The sequence below is a fragment of the Furipterus horrens genome, unplaced genomic scaffold (assembly GCF_987537825.1).
Source record: "Furipterus horrens unplaced genomic scaffold, mFurHor1.1.pri manual_scaffold_10, whole genome shotgun sequence".
Lineage (NCBI taxonomy): Eukaryota > Metazoa > Chordata > Mammalia > Chiroptera > Furipteridae > Furipterus > Furipterus horrens.
In genome coordinates this window covers 37734928-37759136 of record NW_028327180.1, presented here as the reverse complement: position 1 = coordinate 37759136, position 24209 = coordinate 37734928, and the positions used below count along the sequence as shown (strand labels likewise).

At 55.1% G+C, this 24209-nt stretch overlaps 1 protein-coding gene across 1 annotated transcript; it reads right to left on the bottom strand.

The window, feature by feature from the left end:
• Positions 1 to 1773: 1773 nt before the first annotated feature.
• Positions 1774 to 20820, bottom strand: ONECUT3 (one cut homeobox 3). Its single transcript, XM_090288638.1, has 2 exons — positions 19659 to 20820; positions 1774 to 3166 (listed from the first exon to the last, which is right to left on the bottom strand). Exons 1-2 carry the CDS (start codon positions 20818 to 20820, stop codon positions 2877 to 2879), a joined length of 1452 nt encoding a protein of 483 aa, XP_090144764.1. The 3' UTR covers positions 1774 to 2876.
• Between the last annotated feature and the right edge of the window lie 3389 nt (positions 20821 to 24209).

The following is a 24209-nucleotide window of genomic DNA, read 5'->3' as shown; positions in this document are numbered from 1 at the left end:
GGGGCTCCAGCCCCGCACCCCATTCCCACCCCCCATCCCATCCACTTAGTACATAATCAAGAAAGAGTACATTAGTCATGCATCAAATCAAATTCCATTACGTCTTTTTTTCCATTTTCTTCTTTTTCTTTCTTAAATTACATTTGAACACAGAACACATAGAATAATAAATACTCTTATAAGACATGACTCCAAAAACAAGAAACAGAACACGCCAGAGAACACAAAGGTATCCCTCTCTCTCTCTCTTCCTCTCTTTCCTAAAGGACTCGTTTAAATAAGAAATCTGTAAACGCCCAGTCCTTTTATCCTTCCACTCATACTCCCTCTGTCTTTCGCCTCTGACTGCCCAGCTTTCGCTGCCTCGACATTCAATATGTCTCCCACGGAACTCGTCAAAGCAATGACATACCATCGTCTGCAAAATTATAATTTAACGGTATAAAGCTTCAAGTCACATATTCCAAAAACTAGCTAAGGATTTTTTTAATCACATAAACTATACATTAAATATTTTGAGGTATTTCAGAGAAAATTGTCAAAGGCTCAAAGGAGCTGTGCTGGAGGTGTTGTTCCCTGCGTGGAGAATGGTCTTTGGTTTGTGGTGACCAACTGGGTGTTGGTGACAGGTGGGTGGGACCCAAGAGGGCTCAGAGACAGGATGGAGTGCAGGCCTGCTGGAGGAGGAAGGGGGTAGATGAGCTGGTGTGTGTGTGCATGTGTGCACGTGTGTGATATGAAGGTGTTTGAAAGGGACCCAGGAATGGGGAGGATGCTTCTGTGACCTGTGTCAGTGGGGCTTGACCTGATCTGACCACAGTTTACCATAACTAGAATGTTCTACAACGAGAAGGATCCCAAGACAATTTCTAAATATCCAGCAGGGGACAAAACAGGAGGCTCCTGGCCTCTGACCCTTGGGCCTTGAATGCCAGTAAGAGCAAGTGACTTGCCCAGCAGAGGGTGTCCAAGGAGCTGTGTCTCCTGCAAGTAAGTAGGGGCTCTGGCCAGTGGGGCCCAGGTGTTAGTGGGTGTGGGGTGTGTGGAGGTGGGTGCAGGTAAAAAGGGCTGCATCCACCTGTGTTTGGGGGAGGGGTTGGTTGCTGAGCCAGAATGGGGATTCTTAGGATAGTGCCCCAACACCCAAGGGTTTTAGAAGCATCATTCAGATCCAGCTGCTTAAAAAGCCCAGACAATAGCGAGTCGATAAGGACGAGAGAACATTTCACACACATCTTTGGTTCAAGAAAAAGGCACTCATCGACCTCACTATCCTCTCTCCCTCTCTCTCTCATTCTCTCTCTGGTGGGGGTGGTGGCACCTAGAGGGCAGGGCCCAGGGCAGGCCCTTGAGCACACAGTCGGAGGCAAACGCGAGGGAATTCTAGCAACCAGCACAAGTCCTTGGGGGGAAATCTTTGGTATCAGGCGTGATTTTTCCAATCACAGACATGAACGTTTGAGTGAGGTAGCCTTTACCTGGGGGAGGGGGAGGGGTATTTCACTAGAAATGTCTCTTGCATTCTCAAGGTGGGGGGCAGTGGCCACCTCCCTGGGAGGCAGCGGAGAGGAATGGGTTTTGGGGAGGTTCCTTCTAGTCTCTCTAGATCATGAAACCCGAAGAGATGGGCTCTTGGGATCCAGCTGCCCGCCAGTCTTGGAGGTCACCAGGATCAGATGAGCAGGGGAGGTGGGGGGTGTTGCTCATCTTCATTTCTGACCCTTTCTACCCCACTTGTCAACATTTTTTTTTTTGTTTTTGGCAAAAAACGGAGCAAGCAGATTCCACCTTCTTCTCTGTGGAAACAGATGTGGCAAGCACAGGTTCACTCCTGTCACCCCTTCAAGCCCAGTGCAGCACCCCAGGTGCTAGAAGGTGGTGAGAGACTTCCAGAGGGTTCCAAGCAGATAGCAATACCATGACCCCAGCAGGCAGGGACTCCAGAGGTCTCCCTCCGGGGCTCTCTCTGTGTCAGTGGACTTATCTCTGGAATCTTGATGTCTTCTTCTGTTTCCTGGAGTCTGTCTCTCCTTGTGTGTCATTCATCAAGGTGCCTAAAGCTAAAGTGAAATGACAAAAGGGTCTGGGGGAAGGGAAAGCGTCTGGAGTTTACCAGCATATGTGAGCGTGCCATCCCCTCCAGACTGGGATGGGTGGGAGAGAGTGCTCGCCTGTGGGTGCTGGGCGGTTGCCGCTGCAGGCCCCCTCCCCAGACGTTAAGGCAGGGAATTCTTGGCACAAGGAATCCTGGCTGCCTCCAAGAGGAGCAGCTGGGTTCTTGGCTGTGGGGGCAGTTCTGTGGGGGAATGCGGTTGGTCTTGGTGTGGGTGGGAGCATTGTAGGGATCCTGCTGGACATGGTGACTTTAGAAGGGGCTGATTTCTTGTGGAAGGGTCCTCGCGAGGGTGGGGAGGTAGGGTCTTCCTGTCTCCCTTTATGGGGATGGGGGAGCAGCTGGCAAAGAAGGGGTTATTTTTAAAATTCCTTTTTTTTAAATACCCGGTTTATATTTCTAGTATGTGCTTCTTGACCCGCTTTCGGGGAGGACACGGTGAACCTTGGTTTTCCCAAGGCCCCTGCGCATCCTACATTGAGAGGGAGCAGGGGAGCCCCTTTCTGTCACCCCCCATCCTCTGATGGGGGATGGTGGAGGGCTTATTTTGGCCTGGAGGGATGGGATGGAGGGAGGAGGGGGGCCCTTTTGTGCACTTGGGCTGAGGGGTGTGCTGCATCCCCTCCCTGGGTGTCGGGGACCCGGACTGCACCCCTTCCAGGTGCCCCCTAGGGCGGGTCTCCGGGCCGGTAGAGTGGGGTGGGAGATGCGGGAGGGCAGCGCCCAGGCCGTGGAGGCAGGTAGGGCGCGAGGCTGGGGCGCCTCAGGCCTTGGAGAAGGTGGCTGCGCCGGCGGGGCCCCCGGGGGCTGCACCGGGCTCCTCCGCCCAGCGGTTCATGCAACGGCGCCGCGCGTTCATGAAGAAATTGCTGACGGTGTTGAGCTCCAGGCCGAGCTGCTGCGAGATGGTGACCTGCATTTCCTTGGATGGCCGCTTGTTCTCCTTGAAGATGGCGATCAGCGTGCGGCGTTGTAGGTCAGTGAACACCAGACGCTGCTTCTTTGGCTGCAGTGCGCGCTCCTTCTGCTGCTCCTGCTCCTTCCGCTTGCAGGCTGCAGGCCAGTGGTGTGGGGGCGACGAGCGGAGACAGCGCCACCGCGCGGCCGGGTGGGAGGACACAGGTAACACCGGAAAGAGCCCAGTGCAGACACACCAGGAAGGCAAAAATATAGGAAGCACGAAGGGATGGAGAGACAACACGGGGACAGGGCCGAAAGAGAAGGGGAGACACAGAAATGTCAATAGGGTGGTAACACGGGAGAGACATTGGGGCAACAAGAAGGTGGGAGAGATAGACAGAAACGGAAGAAGGGAGGCAGGCAGTCATGGGTGAAGAGAAAGACACCAGGCAGGTAGATAGGGTGGTGGGGGGACAAAGAAGGGGACACAGTGTGAGCACATCTATACAGGCATGGGTCATCACCCTCCAATATGTCTTCTGCAGGCTAGCCTCTTCCCCAGCTCATATCCCAAACCTCTTGCCCCACCCCCACCAAAGGCTCCCCACCCCAAAGAGTGTTGGTGGCTTCCCCCTTCCCCCTGAAGCCTACACTTGGGGGATGTTCGGGGAAATGGTTTGGAAACTGAATTATTTGGATCACTATAGATGAGTGAATAGGTCCTTGGTGTGCATCACAAATCCCAGTAACCTCCCCCTGGGACAATGGGGCAACCCGGTTCTCAGAAGGATGGTGATGGTCTGTGCCTTCTTCCCTTGACTGTCCTCTGAGGACTGACCACCTCAGAGACCCTATATAAGGTCAACATTGGCGTCCACAGCCTGATTCCAATATCTGAGCCTCCACCCTGGCCTGGTCCCTTACCCCAATCATCAGGCTGAGACCCAGACTTGGCCTTGCTCAAGTGCCCAAGGGAGCTGGGCGGATCTGAGGAGAATAGGGGGTGAAGGACCACCCCTCCCTCTCCTAGGGCAAAGAGCATGGAGGGGCTACAGGAGGCTGCCCCTGTCCAGCATATACTTGCAAAAGGACAACAGCAGCAGCTCAGGTGCCTGTGATCTGGCTCCTCTTTCCTCCAGCTCCAATGTTGACTCCCTCTTCAAATGCAGTAGGGGCCAGTGGGTGAAAAAATGGGCTCTTGTCAGCCAGGGTGGGCTACCTCCACTCAGGGACTAGGGGATGCTTGTGGCTTCATGCAAACTGTTTCAGAGTCCTAATTTCTCTGCCATGTAAGAGTCTGGGGCTGCCGGTGGTGAAGAGCCTGCCACATCACGCCTCCCCATGAACTCTAGCTACTTCCCTAGCAGTGACCAGTGGTGCAGGCTGTCCTAGCAGATCCCGCTGTCAGCCCCAGTGGTGGCCTGCTGGGACCCCATACTGAGCTTGCTTTTTTTGGTTGCAGAACAGTCTGAATCAAATGGCACACCAGATCAATGTCCACACACATCCACAAAAAGAGACGAATGTTCCCTGAGCTGTGGCTCATTTCTCAGGGACAACAGGTTCTCCCACGTAACCTGACTGCACTTCTTGTCTCCCTCTGACCTGGAACTTATGGCACATCTTATTGGCTGTTTCTGGTTTTCTGATGAAATAAAGGTGATGGCTGGAGGTTACTGGACATTTTAGAAAAGCCTCTGATATGGGGTGGGGGTGGGGGAGAGAGAGAGAGAGAGAGAAGGAACGAGAACAAACAAAAATGGCAGGAGGTGAGGAGGACGATGATCTCAGAAGAAACAGACAAATCAGACAAAAGTATAATTAATATTCTTGAAGGGGTATGAGAAAAATACTATATCTGTGAAATGGGAACAGGATACTATTCAATAAAAAGGACAACTGAAGGGTCAGACAAAGTGTTAGAATTTAAATATATAAGAACTGGAATAAAATCAGTGTAAGTTGGAAACAGAACAAAGCAGATGTAAAGATGGAAAATGAGAGAAAGATAATAAAGTGAGAGGATGAATTGAGCATATTTGTCATCTGGTCAAGAGGCAGCCCCAAAATAGAGGAGATTGTCAAATAAATAATGGGAGGAAAAAAGAATGCAGGATTGAGGGAAATGAGAGTTCAGTTTAAAAGAGCCCATGAAGTGCTCAGCTCAAGGTATGAAAGAGGCTATTGCCTAAGGCCCACCCTTGTGAAATTTTAGAGACTCAGAAAAAATAGAAGATTACAAAAGCCCCCAGAGAGAAAAAGCAGATGTCATACAAAGGAGTAAGAATCCAAGTGGCTTTGGGTTTCTCAAAAACTAGGAGACAGTGGAGTGATCCCTTTAAAATTCTGAGGGATAGTTATATTCTGCTAAAACTGTATGCTCTGACAAACATCAAGCATGAGATGGAATAAAAACATAGCCAGACATGCCATGTCTTTCTGAGAAAGCTACTGCAGGACGTGTTCCATCAAAATGAGGAAGTAAATTAAAAAGGGAAGGTGAGAGATTTAGGAAATGTGGCTCAAGCTAGGAAAAAGGGGGAAAAGTTCCCCCAAATTAGGAGGGGAGAGCCTGGAAGACAGCAAGAAAAAAAGCACAAAGGGCAAGAGGGAAGTCCCACCCAGATCAGAGCAGGAGCATCAAGGGACGTGCAAGGAGAAGATGACCTAATATGTGTGAAAAATCCCACTGAGTTGGTTTTGCATTTTGTTGGGAGATGTGGGAAGAATATGTGGTTGGCAACTATTAACTGCTGGAAAAACAAACAGATGTACAGAAAAGGAAATGCAATCCCAGTACCCTATGTAGCTCAGCTGTCTATGATATTCACTGAAATCATAATAATGTTAGTACTGAATATTGATTTAGGCAAAATAATGTTTTTGTAACTATATTGAGAAGCAAAACTAACAGAGGGAGAGGGTGTGGTATGGATATAGAAAGATGATTAGACAAACCTAGCGGTTGAATAGGGTACTAGGTAGCCTTTTGTATACAAAACAAGGGAGCAAGAACTTAAGTTTATTTTTTATCTGCATAAAGAAATGTTGGGAGGAAGTGTAAGGAACTGCTTGACCTCCCATCTTCTTGGAACTTGAGTCATGGGAGAGGGCCAGGTCCCCCATTTTTTTGAAGGGAAAGTTGGGTCTCAACAGCAAGGCTAGGGAGTGGGAAGAGTCAAAACTCAGCCCCAGGCTTTTAAATTCCCCTTCTTTACCACCTGCTATAATCTTCAATTCATTCATTCACTCACTCAATCACTTAGCAATTTACTCACGGATTCATCATACATTTACAGGTAGGGACAGAAATACAAATACTCCTCAGAAAGCTCACAGGAGCTTTACATGTATTCTATCTTTAAGCCTATAATAATCCCATAAGGCAGGGATTTTTCTCCTTAGGTATTCAGAGAAGGTGAGCCGCTTGTCCAAGTTTGCCCAGTGAGCCCAGCAGGGCAGAACAGAACAGGAATCAGGTGTAATTAGTCCAGACAGAGAGGGAGTTAAGGTGTGGGTCACCCCTTTCCCACTCATCTCCCCCTTCTCCAATCAAGTGCCCAATGTGTGTCTCCAAGGCAGAGGCTGGGAGAGGGGCAGGAGGAAGCAGAGTTGTGAAAAAACTTCGCATTTTGTTGATCACAGCAAAAAGAGGCTCTGTCGACCTCCCTGCCCCCGTACCTGGTGTTGAATCTAATCACAGCTCCTCACAGCCCCAACTGATCCGGGCTCCAGTTGGAGCTGTTTACTCCAAGCAACTTTGTCATCCCTTCCATCTCCTACAGCCTCCCTGAGCCACCTGGAGGCCCCTGCCTGTGGCCCAAAATGCACCCTCCGCCATCAGCATCCCTTCTGGCACCCAGGATCACTCTCACCAGCTCTAAAGGCCACTGCAGTCCCTGTGCCGCCCAGGGAAGCCCCAGGAAGGGGAGAGGCCATGGGTATGAACCCCTTTTACAGAAATTAAAACTGAGGCTGGGAAAGAAGGACTGAACAGGAAGCAGGGCTGGGCACAGGAAGCTGGTGTGAGAAGCCTGGACTTAACCATGGCACCAACCACCAGCCTCAGACTGTGCCACTATTGTTATGGCTACCCCTTCCACAATAATCTCCACTAGGGACTGCCACCTGCACCTCCTCTATCATCACCTCCTCTACATGCAACCCTTCTGCATCCATCACCTCCTCCACCATTACCTCCTCCGCCATCACCTCCACCTTTAGCATCAGTATCAGTATTTCGTCACCTTTCCCACCTCCATCACTTCTACCTCCATCACCTGCATCAATTCTACCACCATCACCTTCTCCACCATCAGTATCCCTTCCACTCCATCAGCTCCTACACTTCCATCACCTCCATCATTACCACCATCACCTTTATCAACAGCATCACCTCCATTTTCATCATCTCCACTGCTAGCACCTCCCCTACATCACCCCATCACCTTCCTTTTTATTACCACCGTCCACCTACTGTGCTATCTTCACCTCCATAGCTATCACCTGCACCAGCACCTCCACCACCATCTTCTCCATTATCCTCATCTACATCACCAAATTCCACCATATGGACCACTTCGCATGTGCCCAGCACAGGGGGACTCAGCCCCGGGTCCCCTCACCAAGGGCTCCCAGCCTGTGGTGGGGGAACGGGGAGTGGCCCCAGACACAGACCCTCACCATGGTTGCCATGACACTTGGTAGGAGAACCAGCAGGGCTGGCTTGTGGGTTTGTTGAGGGGAAGTTGGGGCATCTGACATGCTCTGGGATCCAGGGAGAGTCAGTTTCTTGCAGGGTTTCAGTCTCCTCGTTTACAAAATTGAGACACTGCCTCTTTCAAACATTTTTCAGTGCACATCAGCTGCTCCAAGCCCTCCCCACCTCACTGAGCCCTCGCCCTCCCCCACCTCCCGCCTAGTCACCTCTGCTGCTAATGCTGCCCCTCACTCTGCTGTCACACTGGTCTCATGCTGGGCATGTTGTAATTTCAGAGCCTTTGTACTTGCTGTCACCTCTGCCTGCATCTGTCCTGCATTTCATTACGGCTCCCTTGCTCCCTTCCAGCCTTTGCTCAAACATCTCCTCTGTGAGGCCTACTCTGACCCTCAACTTAATACTGCAACTCTCCTTCACCCCGTCCTTGCACTTTATCTTTTTGTCTATGTCACTTACAAGGATTCACTCACTCTATTTAGAGGCCCATTGAGTGAAGGTTCGGGTTCCAACTTCCTCTCACATTCGCCCTCCACGGCCCCAGGGGCTGAGAGCCTGATGCTAAAAACCGCGGATTCCGAGACTCTCGGATCCCAGGACATCTGGTGCTCCTCCCTAATCTGTCTCCCCAGTGGCTCCCAGTCTTTTTGAAGTCCAGACATGAGGAGGGCCTGGGGCTGGCTTCTCGTGGAGCGGGGCGGGGGGTCTCAGAGGCCCTGGAAGGATATCAAAGGCGACCCGGAAGAGACGGAAACCCCATTCCTAAACCAGCAACCTCACGGGGCGCCCAGTAAGGGCGCTAATTGGGCCCTTTCTGCAGGATCTGGCCCGAGATTCCCGACACGACCGGCAGAGGGCAGCCGTCCCGCAGCAGCCCACGTAGGAGGGACAAGGACGGGGCCGCTAGTCTACGTCCGGGGGGCGGCAAAGGAAGGTGAATGGGGATCCTCAAGTTCCAGACGAAAGCCCTTTCGTTTCAGACCACCTGGGACTTGCCTCCACAGCCCCTCTCTCCTCCTGCTTCCTGCCTTTCTAGAAAGTTGCTGAGCTCAGCAGACCCCACCCCTACCCCCCGTCCACCAGGAGCCCGCCAGGGGCCCAAGAGGGAGCTAGGCCCCGCCACCTGGTGGATTATTGCACCCATCGTGTCAGTTCTGTGAGCGTTAGTTTACTCAAGTGGAAAATGGTCTTAATCACGTTCTCTGTCTTGCTGGGCTGTGGAAAAGTGTTTAGCCATTAAAGTCCCGAATATGATAGTGGGGCTGGGATGAGACCTCAAGCTCCCATTTGAGGGTTTCTGGAAGGAACCTGGCTCTGGGCCTCTTTTAAGGGAGGACATAAAGTTTCTCCCCCTCTCAGGGCAGACCTCAAGCCTCAGCACCTCTCCTGGACTCTTCATGGCGACGGGAGAGATGGAGAGACTGAGATCAGGAGCAGGGAGTTGCATTACCCCAGCTGGAAAACTCCTACTTACCCCTCAAAGCCCCGAAGCAGTAGCTGTTCCCCCAGGAAAGCCTTCCCTCCAATCCCCAAGCAGAGCCCCAGCTCCCTCCTCTGGGACCCCCCGCATGGAGTGGGTCCACCAAGGCAGCTGGCTGGGTGTGTTTGTCCAATGACTCCCCACCATGTGGGTGGTATGGAAGGAAGGGACTCAGCTCAGACTGAAAGACCTCGTTGGGCCAGTGTGCCCCTGGGAACACCCTCAGCAGGGAGCACCCTCAGCAGGGAGCACCCTATCCCCAGTCGGTGGAGGAGAAAGCTGGGCCTGCAGACAGGCAGGTGGGGAGGGGGAGCCGGATTCAGTCACTCCTCAGTGGGTTAACAGAATCAGGTCTGCACTGCCCAGAACTGGGAATGAACCTCTTCACCCCCATCATCTTCTGATAGACACCTGTCTTCTCCTTCCCCCTCCTTCTCCCTGTTCCTCTTTTCTTCTCCTCCCTTCTCCTTCTCTTCTTCCCTCCTGTCCCCTCTTCTCCCTCTCTGTCTTCCTCTCCTGTTCTGTTCCTCTTCATCCCCTCCTGCTCATCCTTTCTATCCCTAGCCTTGAGCAGAATGAAGGTGCAGGTGTCACTCTGTTCCCATCCTCTGGGTGTGACCACATGGGGCCGCACTGGGCCTGGCCAGGTGGAGGGTGGGTGCGGGTGTATGGTGCAGTTTGTTACAATAGAGGGAGTGTCCACACACAACCAAACCACATGTGTGTGAGACTGTGAGTAACGAAACAACCTGTGATAGTAGCAGGGGCTGTCCATGCAGGAAAGAGGGGCAGCAGTGTGGGGGCCTGAAGGGATGGTGGAGGGAAGAGGCCCAGAGCTGGCGGGGAAAGACCTAGGGGCTGCAGAGCGCAGCAGGACATTTGATTGTAGCTGGCCTTACAGACACACAGTGTGAATATAAGACAGGAGGATGCTGTGTGAAGAACTGAGGGTATGATGGGACAGGACTGGGTGTGACATGAGGGTGGGATGGTGACCCAGTGGAAACCCCCTATGTCCGTGCACCTGGGATGCAGGCTGTGTCCATCTAGAACTGCCCCCCATCCCCTGCTCCCCAGGACTGCTTCTGTCTTCCTGGCCCAGCTAAGCTGCCTGTTCACTCTGTTGTCATCCCTGGTCAGCAGGGATGCCAGGCCTGGGCTCCATGGACAGAGTGGTTTTGACACACTCTATGGACATCAGTTTTATGGTTTATCAAGTGGATGCAGTGACCCATGACCCTGATATCCTTGTCTGTGAGTGGGAGTGACGACAGTCTCACTGTGCAGAGGTCATGAGGTCTGTGCAGCAAGTAGTGACTGAACGGGACCTGCAACCTCTTCCTTCCTTCCTCATACATTTATCAAGCACCTACTGTGTGCACTGTGCATGAGGCGCTGCTGCAGACAGCTGTCCCTGCTTCATGGAGCCACAATCTGATGTAGAAGATATGTTGCTCCAATAATCACAGAGATAAACCGAAAGGGACAACCTGCTTGGTTCCAGAACAAGGGGCTGCTGCCTCGCTCAGAGCATTGGGGGATGGAAGTGGAGTCTGGGTGGAGAATTTCAAGGCATGGGGTGGAGTAAGAGGTTGAGCAGGGCTGCGTTCGGAGAGGTCTACATGTGTGGACAGACCTGGACAGGGAGGATGGAACTGAAGACAGAGCTTGAGTGTCTGGGACAGTGAGGAAAGGCGATAGGACAGTGAAGCCCAGGGAGGCGAGGGAGCATGAGCCAGAGTGGCATCAGGAGGAGGAGCCCCCCATCCCCAAGGCTGGGTTTGACAGAGGAGAACAACAGGATAGGGGTCCCCGAAACCGTTGATGGGGGCACCTTGTCTCTCTGTGTCGTACTGTCTGTGCAGCACCCAAAGCAGCAACTGAGCATTCTGTCTCTGCCCCACCCCCAGGCTTCCTGCCCCAGTGTCTGTCAATAGGGGCACACAGGGTATGGGGTGTGGGAGCAAGATCTGTTGCTGACTGTCCCCTCCCCTCCAGCCGCCTCCGTTCAGCTCTGGCTTCACGGAGCAGACAATTCAATACCGAGCCCAGTCTCCGGCTGGGATGATGACCAGTTTCCTTGGTGACGAGTCCCGCCCCTGGCCACCAGCTGCCTGGCCCCAGATGTGAAGAACATTGATGCCTTCACCCTGGTAGCTTGTCCCCACTGGGCTGAGCTGTCCTGAGCATCCCCTACTGGTTTCCCCAGACCAGAGAAGTTGGGTGACTAGCCCAAGGTGACTCAGAGATCACTCTGAGGTGGGTCTGAAGAACTACATGTATCCACCCCCTTTATCCACACCCCGCACCCCTAAGGGAGCCAGGAGAGGGCTTCTCATGGGTGTGGGGGGCAGAGTCATTGCTGAGCTATGCCCCTACCCTCAGATGAGGACCCCTGGAAGCCTCAGCACCTCCTCACCTGTCTCCACTCCGTCCCTGCTGCCTCTCCTCTTTCTGCCCCTTCTCCCCCTCCCCTGCTTGCTACACCTCCCTGCCTGGCTTCCCCAAGTACCTTGGCCGGTGCCCAGCCTTTGGGAGAGGCCCCGCCTTCCTCCCTCCCTCCTCTCCCCCCTGATGGGATTTTAATGGCTGTATTTTCAAATTAGTTCTGAGCCTTTCAAAGACTTATCAGGGAAGTAAGTGTTTCCACTGGACTCTGGGCCACCCCTCCTGGGGCTACATCTGGAGGTTGCACTGTGGGGGGAGGGCGCAGAGACTCCCCGCCATTCAGGCACAGTCACACAGGGGTTAACCACATACATACACATATAGAGCTTTATTTTTGAAAAATGTTGAGAAATCATAGCGCTGGCAGTTGGAAATGGATTTGAAAAAGATGACAGGAAAGAACCCAGTGATAAGAAAAAGAGCAGAGAGAGGCCAACTCCAAAACGGCGGTGGAGGGGACCCAGCATTTCAATAATTGAGCAACAAATGCACAGATCAACTCACTCACAGAATGGTCCACCCCAGATATGTTCACCACAGCTCCAGAGTGATAAAGAATTGCTGGGCAGGAAGGTGGCTGAAGAAAGAAGGAAATGGCCAAAGAGAAGAATACTACACAGCCAGCAAAAACGACCCCGGGGCCTCTCTTTCCTGATGTGGAATGTTCTGGTGTCTGGAAGGGATCAGAGTGGATGCTCTCCATTGTGTTGCATTGTGTTGTGTTGTGTTGTGTGTGTGTTTTCATTCAAGAAAAGGAGAAGGAAAAGAATATGCTCTCGCAGCTGCGGGATTTAGTGTAACCTCTCTCTAGAAGGAGAAATAAAAATGGTTTGCAGGAAGGAGGGGATGGGAAGATGTCCTCTTGTTCCATTTAAATCTAGAGCCTGGCGAATATGCCCACTGTTTAAAAAAAATAAACTACAGCATTGTTAAAGAAGTGGGGACAGAAGGGAGGTGGAAGGAGAGAGCAGAGGCTTTGTCATTGCTCCTGCTGCCTGCAGGAGCCTTTTTCTTATCCACTTCTGGCTCCCTCTGGGCTGGGGATTCCAGTCTTCATTTGGGGGAATGGAGGTGTGCAGGGGAGGAGGGAAAGGGATGTGTCCACAGTCTTCCACCTGCACCGCCGCCCCACCATCCTTCCCTGAGCACCCCCCGACCACCCCCACCCCACAGTCCTCCGGGGGGAGCCTGCACTGTGCCCCTGAAAGACACTCAGAGCGCAGAGCCCAATGCACCAAGACCACCACGGCTCTGGGGAGTTCAGCCAGGATGTAGACGAGCCCAAAGGCACCTCCTACAAAGAAGGCTGTCTTTTTTCCCAGGGTGGGATGCAGGGCGTGAAGCCTGTGCCTGTAACCCTGAGGCCCCAGGCCGCGGATGTGCAGGGCAAGGGGTCGAGCCTTCTTAGCCCGGCTGCTGCGTGTACTCAGGTCCTGACAGGCTGCGGAGGGCCAGTGCACGCTTGATTCTTTCAGGTTTAGGTGGGTGTGGGGACGATCCTCTCTGGCTGGACACTATGGCTGGTTTCCCAGGCAATGTAGGGTAGCATTCCCCTGGTAGGGGAAAAAGGCACAGACATCCGCCCCAATGCCTGCGGGTACACAGGGGCTAGGAGATGTGTGGACCTTGCTGTCCCAGACCAAGTCCCCTGTCCACCCCGCTCCCATCACAGTGGGCAGATGCAACCCACTCCCAAGCCCCTAGTGCTGGAAAGTAGGGTCAGATAGCACCTGCCTGGACGCAGGGAAGAGGTGGTCTGGCAGACCCACCATGGAGTGCAGAAATGACTCCCAGCAGCTCACGCAGGTCTTGGAGAATTTTTTCTGATGCTCCCCCACCCCCGCCACAGCCCCGAACAGCCTCCAGTATGTCAAACCTCGTCGAAGGCAGATGAGGATCCTGAGCCAGAGTTTGCTCAGGCTAGTCCTAGTGTGAATGTGGGCATCTATGTTTGTGTCCCTGCACCTCTCTCCCTGGCCACCTGGGCCAGGCATGGACCCCTCTCCTTGTCCCTGCTTCCATCTGCTGTGAGTCTGTGCATGTGATTTGGTATGTCTGATGGGCCCTTCCCACCTTCTCTACATCTGCTCACAGTGCAAGAATCTGGTGGTAGGAGGATCCTGTGTCCTAGCCCTACCCACACACCTACACCTACTAGGCAGAAGGGAAACTGAGGCTGCAGGTGTCCTGGGACTGGCCGAGGTCATGTGGGTCTCCCAGGCCAGTCTCTCCCCTCCCTCACTAGCACTGCCTTCCTTATTGATCAAGGGCCATATTTAATTAAAAACTTGATTCAAACAGCCTGAACTCCCCAGGTTCATGGCAATATACAAAGACACCAACTGCAGGATCCAGCCTGGATCTTTACAGCTGTTCTGAGCTTCCCACCTCCCAGCCTGTCGTCCAGGTTCCACCAGCTGGCAGTGCCCTTCCATATTCTCACAGGGCAGGAAATTAGGGTTTTGAAGGCTGCTGTAGGGGCTTCCTCCACATCTTAAGGGCTCTGGGAGCCATTGCCAGGACGCTAAGCAGGGGAGGAAAGAGCTTCAAAGCAATCATAAAAGACCGCTGCAGCTCTGGGGGAGAGGACACCAAAGGTGAGTGGAGCCTGGAGGCCAGTGAGAAGGAGGCAGTGGCAGGAGATGGGTCACTCATACTGGAGATGTGACAGTTGACAGGGAAAGAGCACAGGAGTGGAGAGATTCAGGAGGAGAATGGTCAGGTCTTCATTAGTTCTAGGACTTTATTCCTTCAGAATAAAGGAGCCAAAGGCCAGCTCCACCCCCTCACCCTGCAAACAAGTCCCCCAGACTCATGTGTATGCTTATCTGTGAATTGAGGGTGACCATCCATTTCTCTCAGGTAGGAGGGGATTATCACTGGGCCTGGGGCTCAGAGAGTGCTGGGTTTCCAATGCTGGGCCCAGGCTCACCCTGAGGACAGGGCATCGAAGAGGGGGTGGCCTTGAGGAGGGGCCATTCACCAAGAAAAGCATGGGGGTGGGAAGGATCCTGGTGGCTTGGAATTGGACAGTGGAGGGACGGGGAATTGGAACCTGGTGCCCACACATGATCCCTGAGGGTCCCTGGTGGTTCCTGGGGGGCAGGACTCATATGGACCCATAATCCTGCCACCCTTGGGAGAGCTTGGAGGAGAAGCACAGGCCTCCTCAATCCCCACTGTCCATTTTCCCACCCAAGGGTCACCCAAGCTGTGATTTTAAGAGCCATGGTACTGCTCTCACCTCAATTCACTGAATGTCCCTCCTCCCAGCCTTTGTCTCCGCTGGGCCACCTGCTTGGAATGTTCCCATCTTTGAAAGAGGTGGGAGCCTGAGCATCTCAAGCTAAGCTTGCAGCTCCACCAGACTCAAGGGTTAGGAGGGCTGCAAACCCTGGCCAGCCCCCCTCTACTGCCTGGAGCTAGGCCTGTTTCACCCCTGCTGGAACCGGCACCACTACTCACTGGGTGTGTGGCTTTGGCAAGTGCCTTCCTTCCTCTCAGCCTCAGCGTGCTGGTCAGTAAAGTGGGCACAAAACCCCATTTGGTTTAAAAGTTCATTCTGGATGATTTTATCTCTCGTTCCTGGTGGGCTGGCTGAGACACAGGGGGAGGGCTTCAGCACCACAGCCAGCTCCTCTCCTCTCCCTCCCTCTCAGCAAGAGGGAGGGAGCACAATCACTGAACCTGCGCAGAGTCCTGGGGCTAGCCCTACCCAGATCTGTGGTCTGGAAGAAGGGCGTTAGTTTTGGGGGGACCACGGGTCACATGAACAGCGCCATATGACTCTGGCACACACAGCCCCAGACCCAGATTCCGCTTTCTCTGTGCTTCCCTGTGAAAGCCTACAGTGTCCCATCTATGCCCTAGGCCCTTTCCAGCAGCCTTGCCCAGCCTCTGTAGGCTCCACAGAGCCTAGGCTGCCGCAGGTGACCAGTGCCCAACCATGAAGATGAGAAGCGGGTGTGAGGGCTGATTAAGCACCATGGCCTTGGGCTGCAGTGTCCGTGAAGGCACCCCGAGGGTCTCCATGGGAGGAGGGGATTAAGTTGATTAGATTGATCTTAGCAAGCACCTGCTGGCTGGTATCTGATTCTGTCTATTTTTCAGATGAGGAAACAGAGGCTCAGACCCTCACCCAGGATCAGTCAGTACTGCAGTCCAGATGAGTCCTGGGTCTCTAAGCTCTCTGCTAGAATGTCTTTTTTGGGGGGAGGGGGGCACTCTGCGAGAGGCATGTTCCCCCAATTTAGGTTTTGCCACCCCCTGCATATCTCCAGACCCTGACCGCTGCTCTGTCCACCCACTGCCAACCCTGATGCCCACCATCACTGCACCTACCTACCTCCATCTGTAACTAGGTTCCAGAAATGGCTCCCTCCCTACATCAGTTTCTCCCATGCAGGCCTCCCTCATCCCTCAGGGATCCGGAATTACCTGTAGGCTTAGTGGGAGGGCAGGGCCCTTCTTTCAATCACCTCCATCTAATATTTTATTTTACACATATTTTTTCTGATTAGTTACAAAAAATATTTTTTTCTCCGGAGTTGCAATTTAAACAATATTTGAAGCCCGCCGAAGCTATCGACCCGGCAACGGTGATGAATTAGAGACGGTAATTCGAATTCATCGACCGCCCCGCCCCTGCCCAGGAGCCTGCTGCCCCTCCCCCAGCCCCTCTCCCATAATTACTGTTTGAGACAGAGCAGGGGAGGGGATCGAAGAGGTGGCAGTAGGGAAGCTGCCAGAAACTGGAGGACCCTAGCACAGGGTGGGGTGAGGCCCCCATGGGGGAGCTGTGGGACCGGCCTTGCTGGGACTAGTGGGTCCCTGAATCTAAGAATGTCAGACCCAGACTTTACAGATGGTTAAACTGAGGAACAGAGGAAAGGCAGGCAGGGTGGTTCGCAGTGGGGTGGTGGATCCTGAGGTCTACCTGATCAGATTTATCGGGTGCCTTGCAGAAACAAAGAAACCACCCCTTCCCCCTTGGCCCCTGATCAGGAAAGAGAGAGGAAGGGAAACCTGGTAGGGTGCGTGAGGCAGAGAGACTCAGGCCCTGTGGACCTCATGCAGAGGGGCTACAGTCCCCGGAATTCTCATCTCTCCTTTCTCAGTTTCTCTCTCCCTCCCTCTCCCTCTCCCTCTCTTTCTTTCTGTTTCTCTTTTGGTCTCTCCAATTCTGCCTCTTCATTTTCCTTCTTTATTTTTGTCTCTCTGTCCCTCCTATCTATCTCTGTCTCTGCATGCGTCTCTCTTCCTCCTTGTCCCTTTCTCCTGGCCGCAGTGTCAGGACCAGACACCAAACAGGACAGCCCTGAGGCGGACAGGCACACGGGCCAGGATGGGGCACAAAGCTCAAGATTTTGGCAGGGGGGTGGGGGCAAGGAGGCTGTGGGGAAGGTGGGGGGGGGGCTTTCGCTGGGCCCAGGATGGGGAGGAGGAAGGGCGTTGAGTCCTTCCTGTCAGGGTTTAAAATGTGCGGAGGGGGAGCAGGTGGGAGTACCTTGAGGTGCTTCCAGCTGCCCCCAGCGAGGTTGCACATTTGGGGGCGGATGCGCCCTGCCTCCTCCCTCTAACCAGCCAGTATTTGCCGCCACTTAACCGCTTTTCATTTGCGCAGCAACTGGAACTAAAGGCCTTTCTGCTGGCCAGTGCCTAATTATCCCGAAGCCCTGAGACACTTCTAACATCCCAGCCAGCTTCCGGGTGTAGATGCGGCGTTAAATGCTCCAGAGGTGTGGAAGGTGCCCAGAGCCTGGCTCGTGGACCAGGAGGGTTCGTAGGGTTTTGGTTTGGGCCATGGTGGGAGGAGGGAGGGACACACCTGGTTGACCAGTTCATTATTCCCAACACCCCAGTGCTGCCAGGCCCTGCACTCACCCTCTTGGCTTCTCTCTGGTACACCTATTCTGACTCCCATTTCCCAAAAGGGGAAACCCAGACTCAGAGAGGTGAGACTGTTTCTGGAGCTGCAGAAGTCAGAGAGGCCAGCCCACCGGCCCAGTTTCCACATCTGTAATTACAAGAGCAGCAGGAAGGGAAGCCCAGACTTCGGAGTCAGGGCTCCTACAAAGGCTGGCACTACTTCCCCTGACCCCCAGCAGCAGCACCTTCCACAGGACTTCCCAAGTGCGCTTTGTCCTTTTGAGGCCTTGGCCTACCTTTTGGGTTGCCCCAAAATGTGAGATTGGAATACCACTAATGGGCCATGTTAGTTGCATAACATGACAGTGAGAAAATTGGAAAGTGGTATGTATTCTTTGGGACACACCCATGTTGGTCACAATGTCCCTGAAATATGTGTTCTGGGGAGGAGGTGGAAGGTGTCCAGTATGGCAATGTCAAATGCCATGTGTTGCCCATTAGATGAGTGCCACTAAGTATCTAATGCATTGGCTGATACCTTTGGCCAGAGAGTACGGGGTGTGCTCTCTGCTACCTGATGTCACCTACATTGCACACAGCAGGCTGTGGCTATGTGTTCGTATGACTGAGTGTCCCCTTTGGGCACACCTGGTCATTGCATGTGTCATAGGTAAAAAGACAGCTGGTGCTGCTCTTATGTAAAACTGTCCAGGTTCCTGACACCATTTCTAACATGTCACAATGACCTCTTCACACAGTTGGTCACCTGCCACATATGCAGTAGTATTTATTTCCCCATTTGCCAAAGTGGAGAATCTAGGAAGCCCATAGGCAGCTCAGCTAGTCACCTCGCTCTGCAGAGAGGGAAACTGAGGCTCATGTGTGGGTACAGGCTTTTTGGGTTGTCTAGTATGCCCAGAGGAATGAGAGGACACCCCTCTCCACCCAACGGGTGTCCCCTCTTCTCAGCTCCCATGTCTGGCAGGGACACAGCCAAGGCTCTCCCTACTTCCCTGCTTGAGGAGTGCATAGTGTGAGCCCCAGTCCATTCCATCCAGCCCACTCATCCCTGTGCACAGAGAACCCATTGATCCATTGGCAGTGGCAGCTATTGTCCTGGTGTCTGGGGCTTCTGCAGCCCTCTTCCCAGCGTGGCCAAGGGAAGACCACCCCTCCCAAGCCAGGCCCATTGAGGTGACAGTGGGGGGGGGATTTCCTACACCCCCCACATGCACCCAGGAGAAGGAGACTTGGTCAGGCCACCTCTCTGGGGACAGGTGTGGACCCAGTTATTGTCAGCTGGGAAGGAGGAGGGAGTGGGGTTCCCAGTGGAGCTGGGGGCTGAGTGAGACAGATACAGAGGCTGAGAGACAAAAAGAGTGACAAAGGAGAAAGAATGAGGAGGAACTGGAGAAAAACGGCAAGCAAGAGAAAAATAAATAGATACGAGGTTACTCGGATAGAAAGGAGGTAGAAATAAGAGAAACACACACACACACGCACACACACAAAAGCAAGGTGGGCAGGGGGTTGTGCATCTGGGCCAAGAGCAAATGCACCAGTGGGCTACAGGCAGGGGTATGAAGGCCTCCGGACCGCCCCTCCCCCGCTCGTTCTCCAGTGACCTTTGCCAGCGGCCGGAGGTGGGGAGGGGGCTATCGATCGCTGAAGCTGAGCCACAAGATGTGCGCGCTGGGGCCAGGGGCTGAGCAACAGCCTGGCCCTGGCCCGCAGCGCGCCCTCACCCAGTGCGCGGTCCCAGCTCTTTGCCCCAGGGCTGGAGGCACAGCGAGGGATTGTTCGGGAGAGTGGCGCCGCGAGCTGACAGCGGCGGGGTGTCTGGGGCACAGTACCTCACCCTCACATACACATCACGCACACATTAATCGACCCTGTCGGCTGCTACGGGGATCCTCGGTTCCCGGACGGGTTGGGCGGGCAGCTATGTGGTTGGGGGAGAAAGGCGGCACAACCCTTTTGGCGACGGTACAGACGGGCATGGGCGCAGATCACGCTCTAACCTCCTGCAAGAGACCCCGAGCCGGCCCGAGAGGCGCGCGGCCGGGGCTGCTTGGTGCTGGGGAGCCCCGAGCCAGCGTCCCGCGGTCGGACGGTGTGCGCCGCGCTCCTACCTGCGAGGCGCAGCGCCGACATACGCTGGAACTCGGGCTCCTGCAGCCACTTCCACATCCTGCGGAAGGTCTCGCGGCCCGACTTGAGCTTGCTCCACGGCTTGGGGTTGCGCAGCAGGTCAGAGAGTGTGCCTTGGGAACGGCACAGGATGCGCTGCGCGAAGATGGCCTGTGGGATGCTGTAGCGTTTCAGCTCCGCCGTGATGCGCTGAGCCACCTCCTTGGTGTTGATCTCCTCGGCCGCCGCGCCAGCCCCAGGGCCGCCGCCACTGCCTGGGCCGCCGGCGCTCGCGTGCGGCCCGTGCGCCCCGACCGCCGCCAGCCCGCCCAGCGGCGCCAGCAGCCCAGCGGAGCCCCCGCCACCCGCGCTGCCGGTGCCCCCGCCTCCCGGTAGCCCGCGAGCCAGCGCGTCCTCTGCGCGTCCCAGCAGCGCTGCGTGCGGTTCGAAGGCAGCGGGCGGCAGCAGCTTGTCTCCGGCCAGGTGGCTCGGAGCGCCGTAAGCGGCCAGCGGCGGGGGCGGTGGCGGCGCCTGGGACTGCGGGGCTCCGTGCAGCGCAGGTGGCAGCGCGTTGGGCAGCGGCGACAGCGGCGATCCCATGGTGGGCAGCTCTTTGCCGTAGGGCCCATAGAGGTGGCCCACGGAGGCGAGCGCAGCGCGCTCGTCGCGCATGAGGGTGAAACTGCCGCTGACGCTGGCAGCTAGGCGCTGCGGCGGGGGCGGTGGGGGTGGCGCGGCCGCCGGGTGCGGGTGCGCGTGGGGGTGGCCGCCGTGAGCTGCGGCCGCCGCGTGCTGGTGGAACTTGTCGGCCACGGCCGCGAGTGGCGGCAGGTGCTGCAGGGGCGTGAGCGTCGTGTAGGTACCGCCCAGGCCGGGTGCCTCGCAGGCCATGCCCATAGCTGGGTGCAGCGGGCCAGCCAGCTCCCCGCGGAAGTCTGCGCCGCCGCTCGCGCCGGCCGCACCGCCCGCGCCCCCGGCGCCGCCGCCGCCGCCGCCGCCGTCTAGCAGGCTAGCCATGCCGGCTACCAGGCCCGGGCGCCCGGGTGCCACCAGGCCGCGGTGCTGTGTCGCCGCCGAGCGCGCGTGGCCTGGGCTCAGCAGCTCGCCCGCCTGCGCGTGGGCCACGCCGTGCAGGCCCCCCAGACTCTCCAGGCTCAGCTCCATGCTGGGCCCCCCGCCCGCCGCGCGCGCTCCTCGGCGCCGGCCCGGCGCGCTCAAGGCCGCTGCATGGCCCCCGCCCGCTCCCCGGTGGCTGCGCGCAAGGCTGCCTGGCTGCACAGCGTTGGGCCCGGCCTCGCTGCGAGCGCGGCCACCAGGATGTGGCGGGGGAGAGGCGGCCGGCAGCTGGGCCTGGGTCTGACGTCAGCGCCCCCGCCCACCCGCTCCGCTAGCCCCCGCCTCTCTCTACCTTGCTCTCCGCCCTACCCCGTCCCCTCGAGCGTCAGGCAGACCGGAGTGGGCCTTCTGGGGTACCCTGTCTCTGCGCAGGCCTCCGGGGGACGGGACTTACCGACCACAACAGAAGGGAGTCTGGGGACAGACTAGCGAAGTGGGGCTGGGGCCTCCAATCTGCACCTCTGATTCCGTGTCCCTCCGCAGAGTCAGGAAGAGTACTTTCCTGCCAAGCGCCCCTGAATCTATCTCATGGGAGTGTGGTGGGGTTGTGGCTGACTAGGAAACTACGATCCACGTGTTTCCCCACAGCGCGCACACAGTCTTTAGGAAGTGGATCCCTTCGAAAGTTCAGCTCCCTCTACACACACACTAGGGAGTCACAGCCCTCACACGCGATCTCTCTGGGGGGCAGTGGTGAAGAAAGGAACGTCCTCGGGTTGGTTCAGAGCCTGTTTGCTGGAATGTCTGGATCTGATCCTGATTGTGGGCACTTGGTCCTCAGTTTCCTCAGCTGTACAATGGAGTATCTGGCTTTAGGAGTGCCAAAGGCTCCTCCCAATTCCAGGTTCTTCTTTCTTCCATTCTTAGAGTGGGACTGGACTACTTCCCAAGGAGCTCCTGCTTCAACCACCCCCTACCCCGCAGTTTCTCTTTGGGATAGGGGGAGCGGAGGCCCTTCTTTTTCTCACCACCTGGAAACAGGTGAGGCCCAGGGGGACTCTGAGAACTGGGATAAATCAGTAGGGGCCTCCCACACTCAAGGAGACCCCCCCCCCCAAGTGATCCCTTCTGTAGGACCACGTGCAAATCAGGAGGGCATCCAAAGTAGATCAAACCTCAAAGGGTGCTCCCCTGTTAAAGCCAGAGTCTTAGGTGGAGAGGGAACCTCCAAACCATCCCATTCCCTCCCCCTTCCCCATTACATCTGAAGCCCCCTCCTGGAAACTTTGTCCAGTTTCCAGAAGGGAAAAGGGAGGATAAAGCTATTAAGGCCTCTGCTGGAGTCCCCCAAGCAAACCTCTTGACACCCCGACCCCTGCCTTCAGTGGGATTTCTCACCCCTGTAGTTGTGGCTCCATCTTGGAGATTTGATTGTCTGCACTGCACTTTTGTGCAGGGCCCTTCTGTGGGTCAATTTCCCCCTCCTGTTTGTCCCTGCTGAGAGCAGAGGGCATCTGTGCAGAGCACCAAAATGAGAAAGAACTGTCTCTGAGTGCCAGGGAGTTTGGGAGCCAGGATGAACTGGCCCCCTGCTTAGAAGGGAAGGAATCAGAGAGTAGAGATCTGACCCAAGTCCTGGGCTGGGATAAGGCTAAAGGGGATCCCTGCTTGTGCTTCATGTTGAGGACTCAGCATTTAGCAGCTGCCTCCTGTTTCCTAGGCACACACTCCTCACCCAGCCTGGAGGGGGAGTCAAGTCATGTTCTCCATCTGTCTCAGGACCAAGGTAGAGAGTGATAGGATAGGGCTGTCCCTTAGTTCCCATGTTCTGTCCAAGTGTGACACTGCCCCCAGGTCCATGGGCATTTCAAGTCCATTGGTTTTATACAATTTCAGGTTATATGTCATTACATCCATCTTCCAGGTGGGAAAACAGAGGTGGGAGAGAGGGGTGGGTCTGGACAACTGAATACCCCCCACCCTCATGCTGATTCTGAGTCTGAGGGAGGCAGGTTCTGGCTGTGTTAAGCCCCAGCCTGAGCCCCCTCTCCCACTCTCCAACAATCACAATTAAAAATAATCATGAGATTTCAAAATCAATCAGCCTTATAAAATGGTCACATCCCAGGCCCGGAAACCATGGATCAGGGTCTATGTGGGTGGAAAAGCAAAGGTGTATGGATGAACTCCCTAATGTCAACTGAGGGGTGTGCTCCATGGGGTTGCAGTTGGTCATGCAGTCTTCTGCATCCTTCTTTTTATACTCCTCAAGCTCGATGAACATTTTCATTTTTATACAAGCATTATGGGTTTTCCATTCTAATAAGGAAAGCATCCATTTTGGAAGAAAAGAGGTGGACTGATGGCTTTGAGAAGGAGTCCCTTCCTTTCTGCTGCCCCAGGACACCTTACACTCCCAAGTCTTGGACAGGCTGCCTGGACCCTGAGAACCAGCTTCAGCCAGGACAGAGTCTCACTCCCCAGACAGGCTGTGCTCTCACTGGGAGATTGAGAAAAAATTTTCTAACTTCCAGAGACAGAGAGAGAGGAAGAGAGAAAGAGAGCGAGAAGTGGCCTCCTGGAGCCCCAGAACCAGTCCCCCACCACCACCACACCACCATCAGCCTTTTAGTAATTAGTAAAATAGGATTGAGCCTGCCACGGGGTGGGCTGCTGGCTGGTGGCTGGAGCCTGATCGATTTTGAATCATTAGGCAAATTGCTGGTGGGGGCGGGGATAGGCTGGATGGGGGCAGGGCGCCCCCATTCTCCCCTCTGTGGGGACCTTAGCGACGTGGGGGAAGCTCTCCCATCTCAGTGTCCCCTCCTGGAAACTTGGAATTCAACCTCTGGAGCTTGCATCTGTGCTGCAAGTTGCCTCTGTAGGCGCTGGGCTGCCTCTGGGCAACGCCCACCCTCTCTGGGTCCAGCCAGGCCTGGGAGAACCGAGAAGTAAGCCTCAGGTCCTTTGACCCTGAGAATCCAAGTGTCTAGCGATCAGTGAGAGGACTCGCTGGGGTTCAGGTCTCCTCCCTGTCAAGGGGGCTCAGTCATCTCCACCACTTCAATGGCCATGACCCACCCTACCCCAAGCTGCAATCTTTAATCAGTACCCTCCACCTCACCTCTTCTTGGACAGGCCGTGTTCTTTGTTGTTTTGGCTTCCGCGTTCCAGCTAAAGCTATTGGGGTGGGGGTGGAATACCTAAAATTTTTATTTTCCGGGCCTCCCCAAGGCCTCTCCATGGTTCGCGGCTGATTTCTGATTCGATTTGTCTACCACAGAAATGAAAGTCACCGGCCACTGCGTACCCCTTCTTTTATTACAGCGAGGTTTTAACAGGTAGTGACAATTAATGTTCCCCCAGTCTCGGCGGAGCCCGAGATCTGCGCTGGCCCCAGCTTCAGCCCCCCACAAACCTGCAGACGCCCCAGATCCTGGCCGGTGCACACCTGGCAGGGCAGCTTCCTCTCGCCCAACTCTTGCTCCTTCGTTCGG

What these genes read in the sequence shown, in the direction of transcription:
- ONECUT3 (XM_090288638.1), bottom strand. Translation starts at nt 20,820, where the DNA reads ATGGAGCTGAGCCTGGAGAGTCTGGGGGGCCTGCACGGCGTGGCCCAC. An exon ending in GTCGGCGCTGCGCCTCGCAG is followed by an intron (nt 3,167 to 19,658) that starts GTAGGAGCGCGG and finishes ACTGGCCTGCAG; the next exon opens with CCTGCAAGCGGAAGGAGCAG.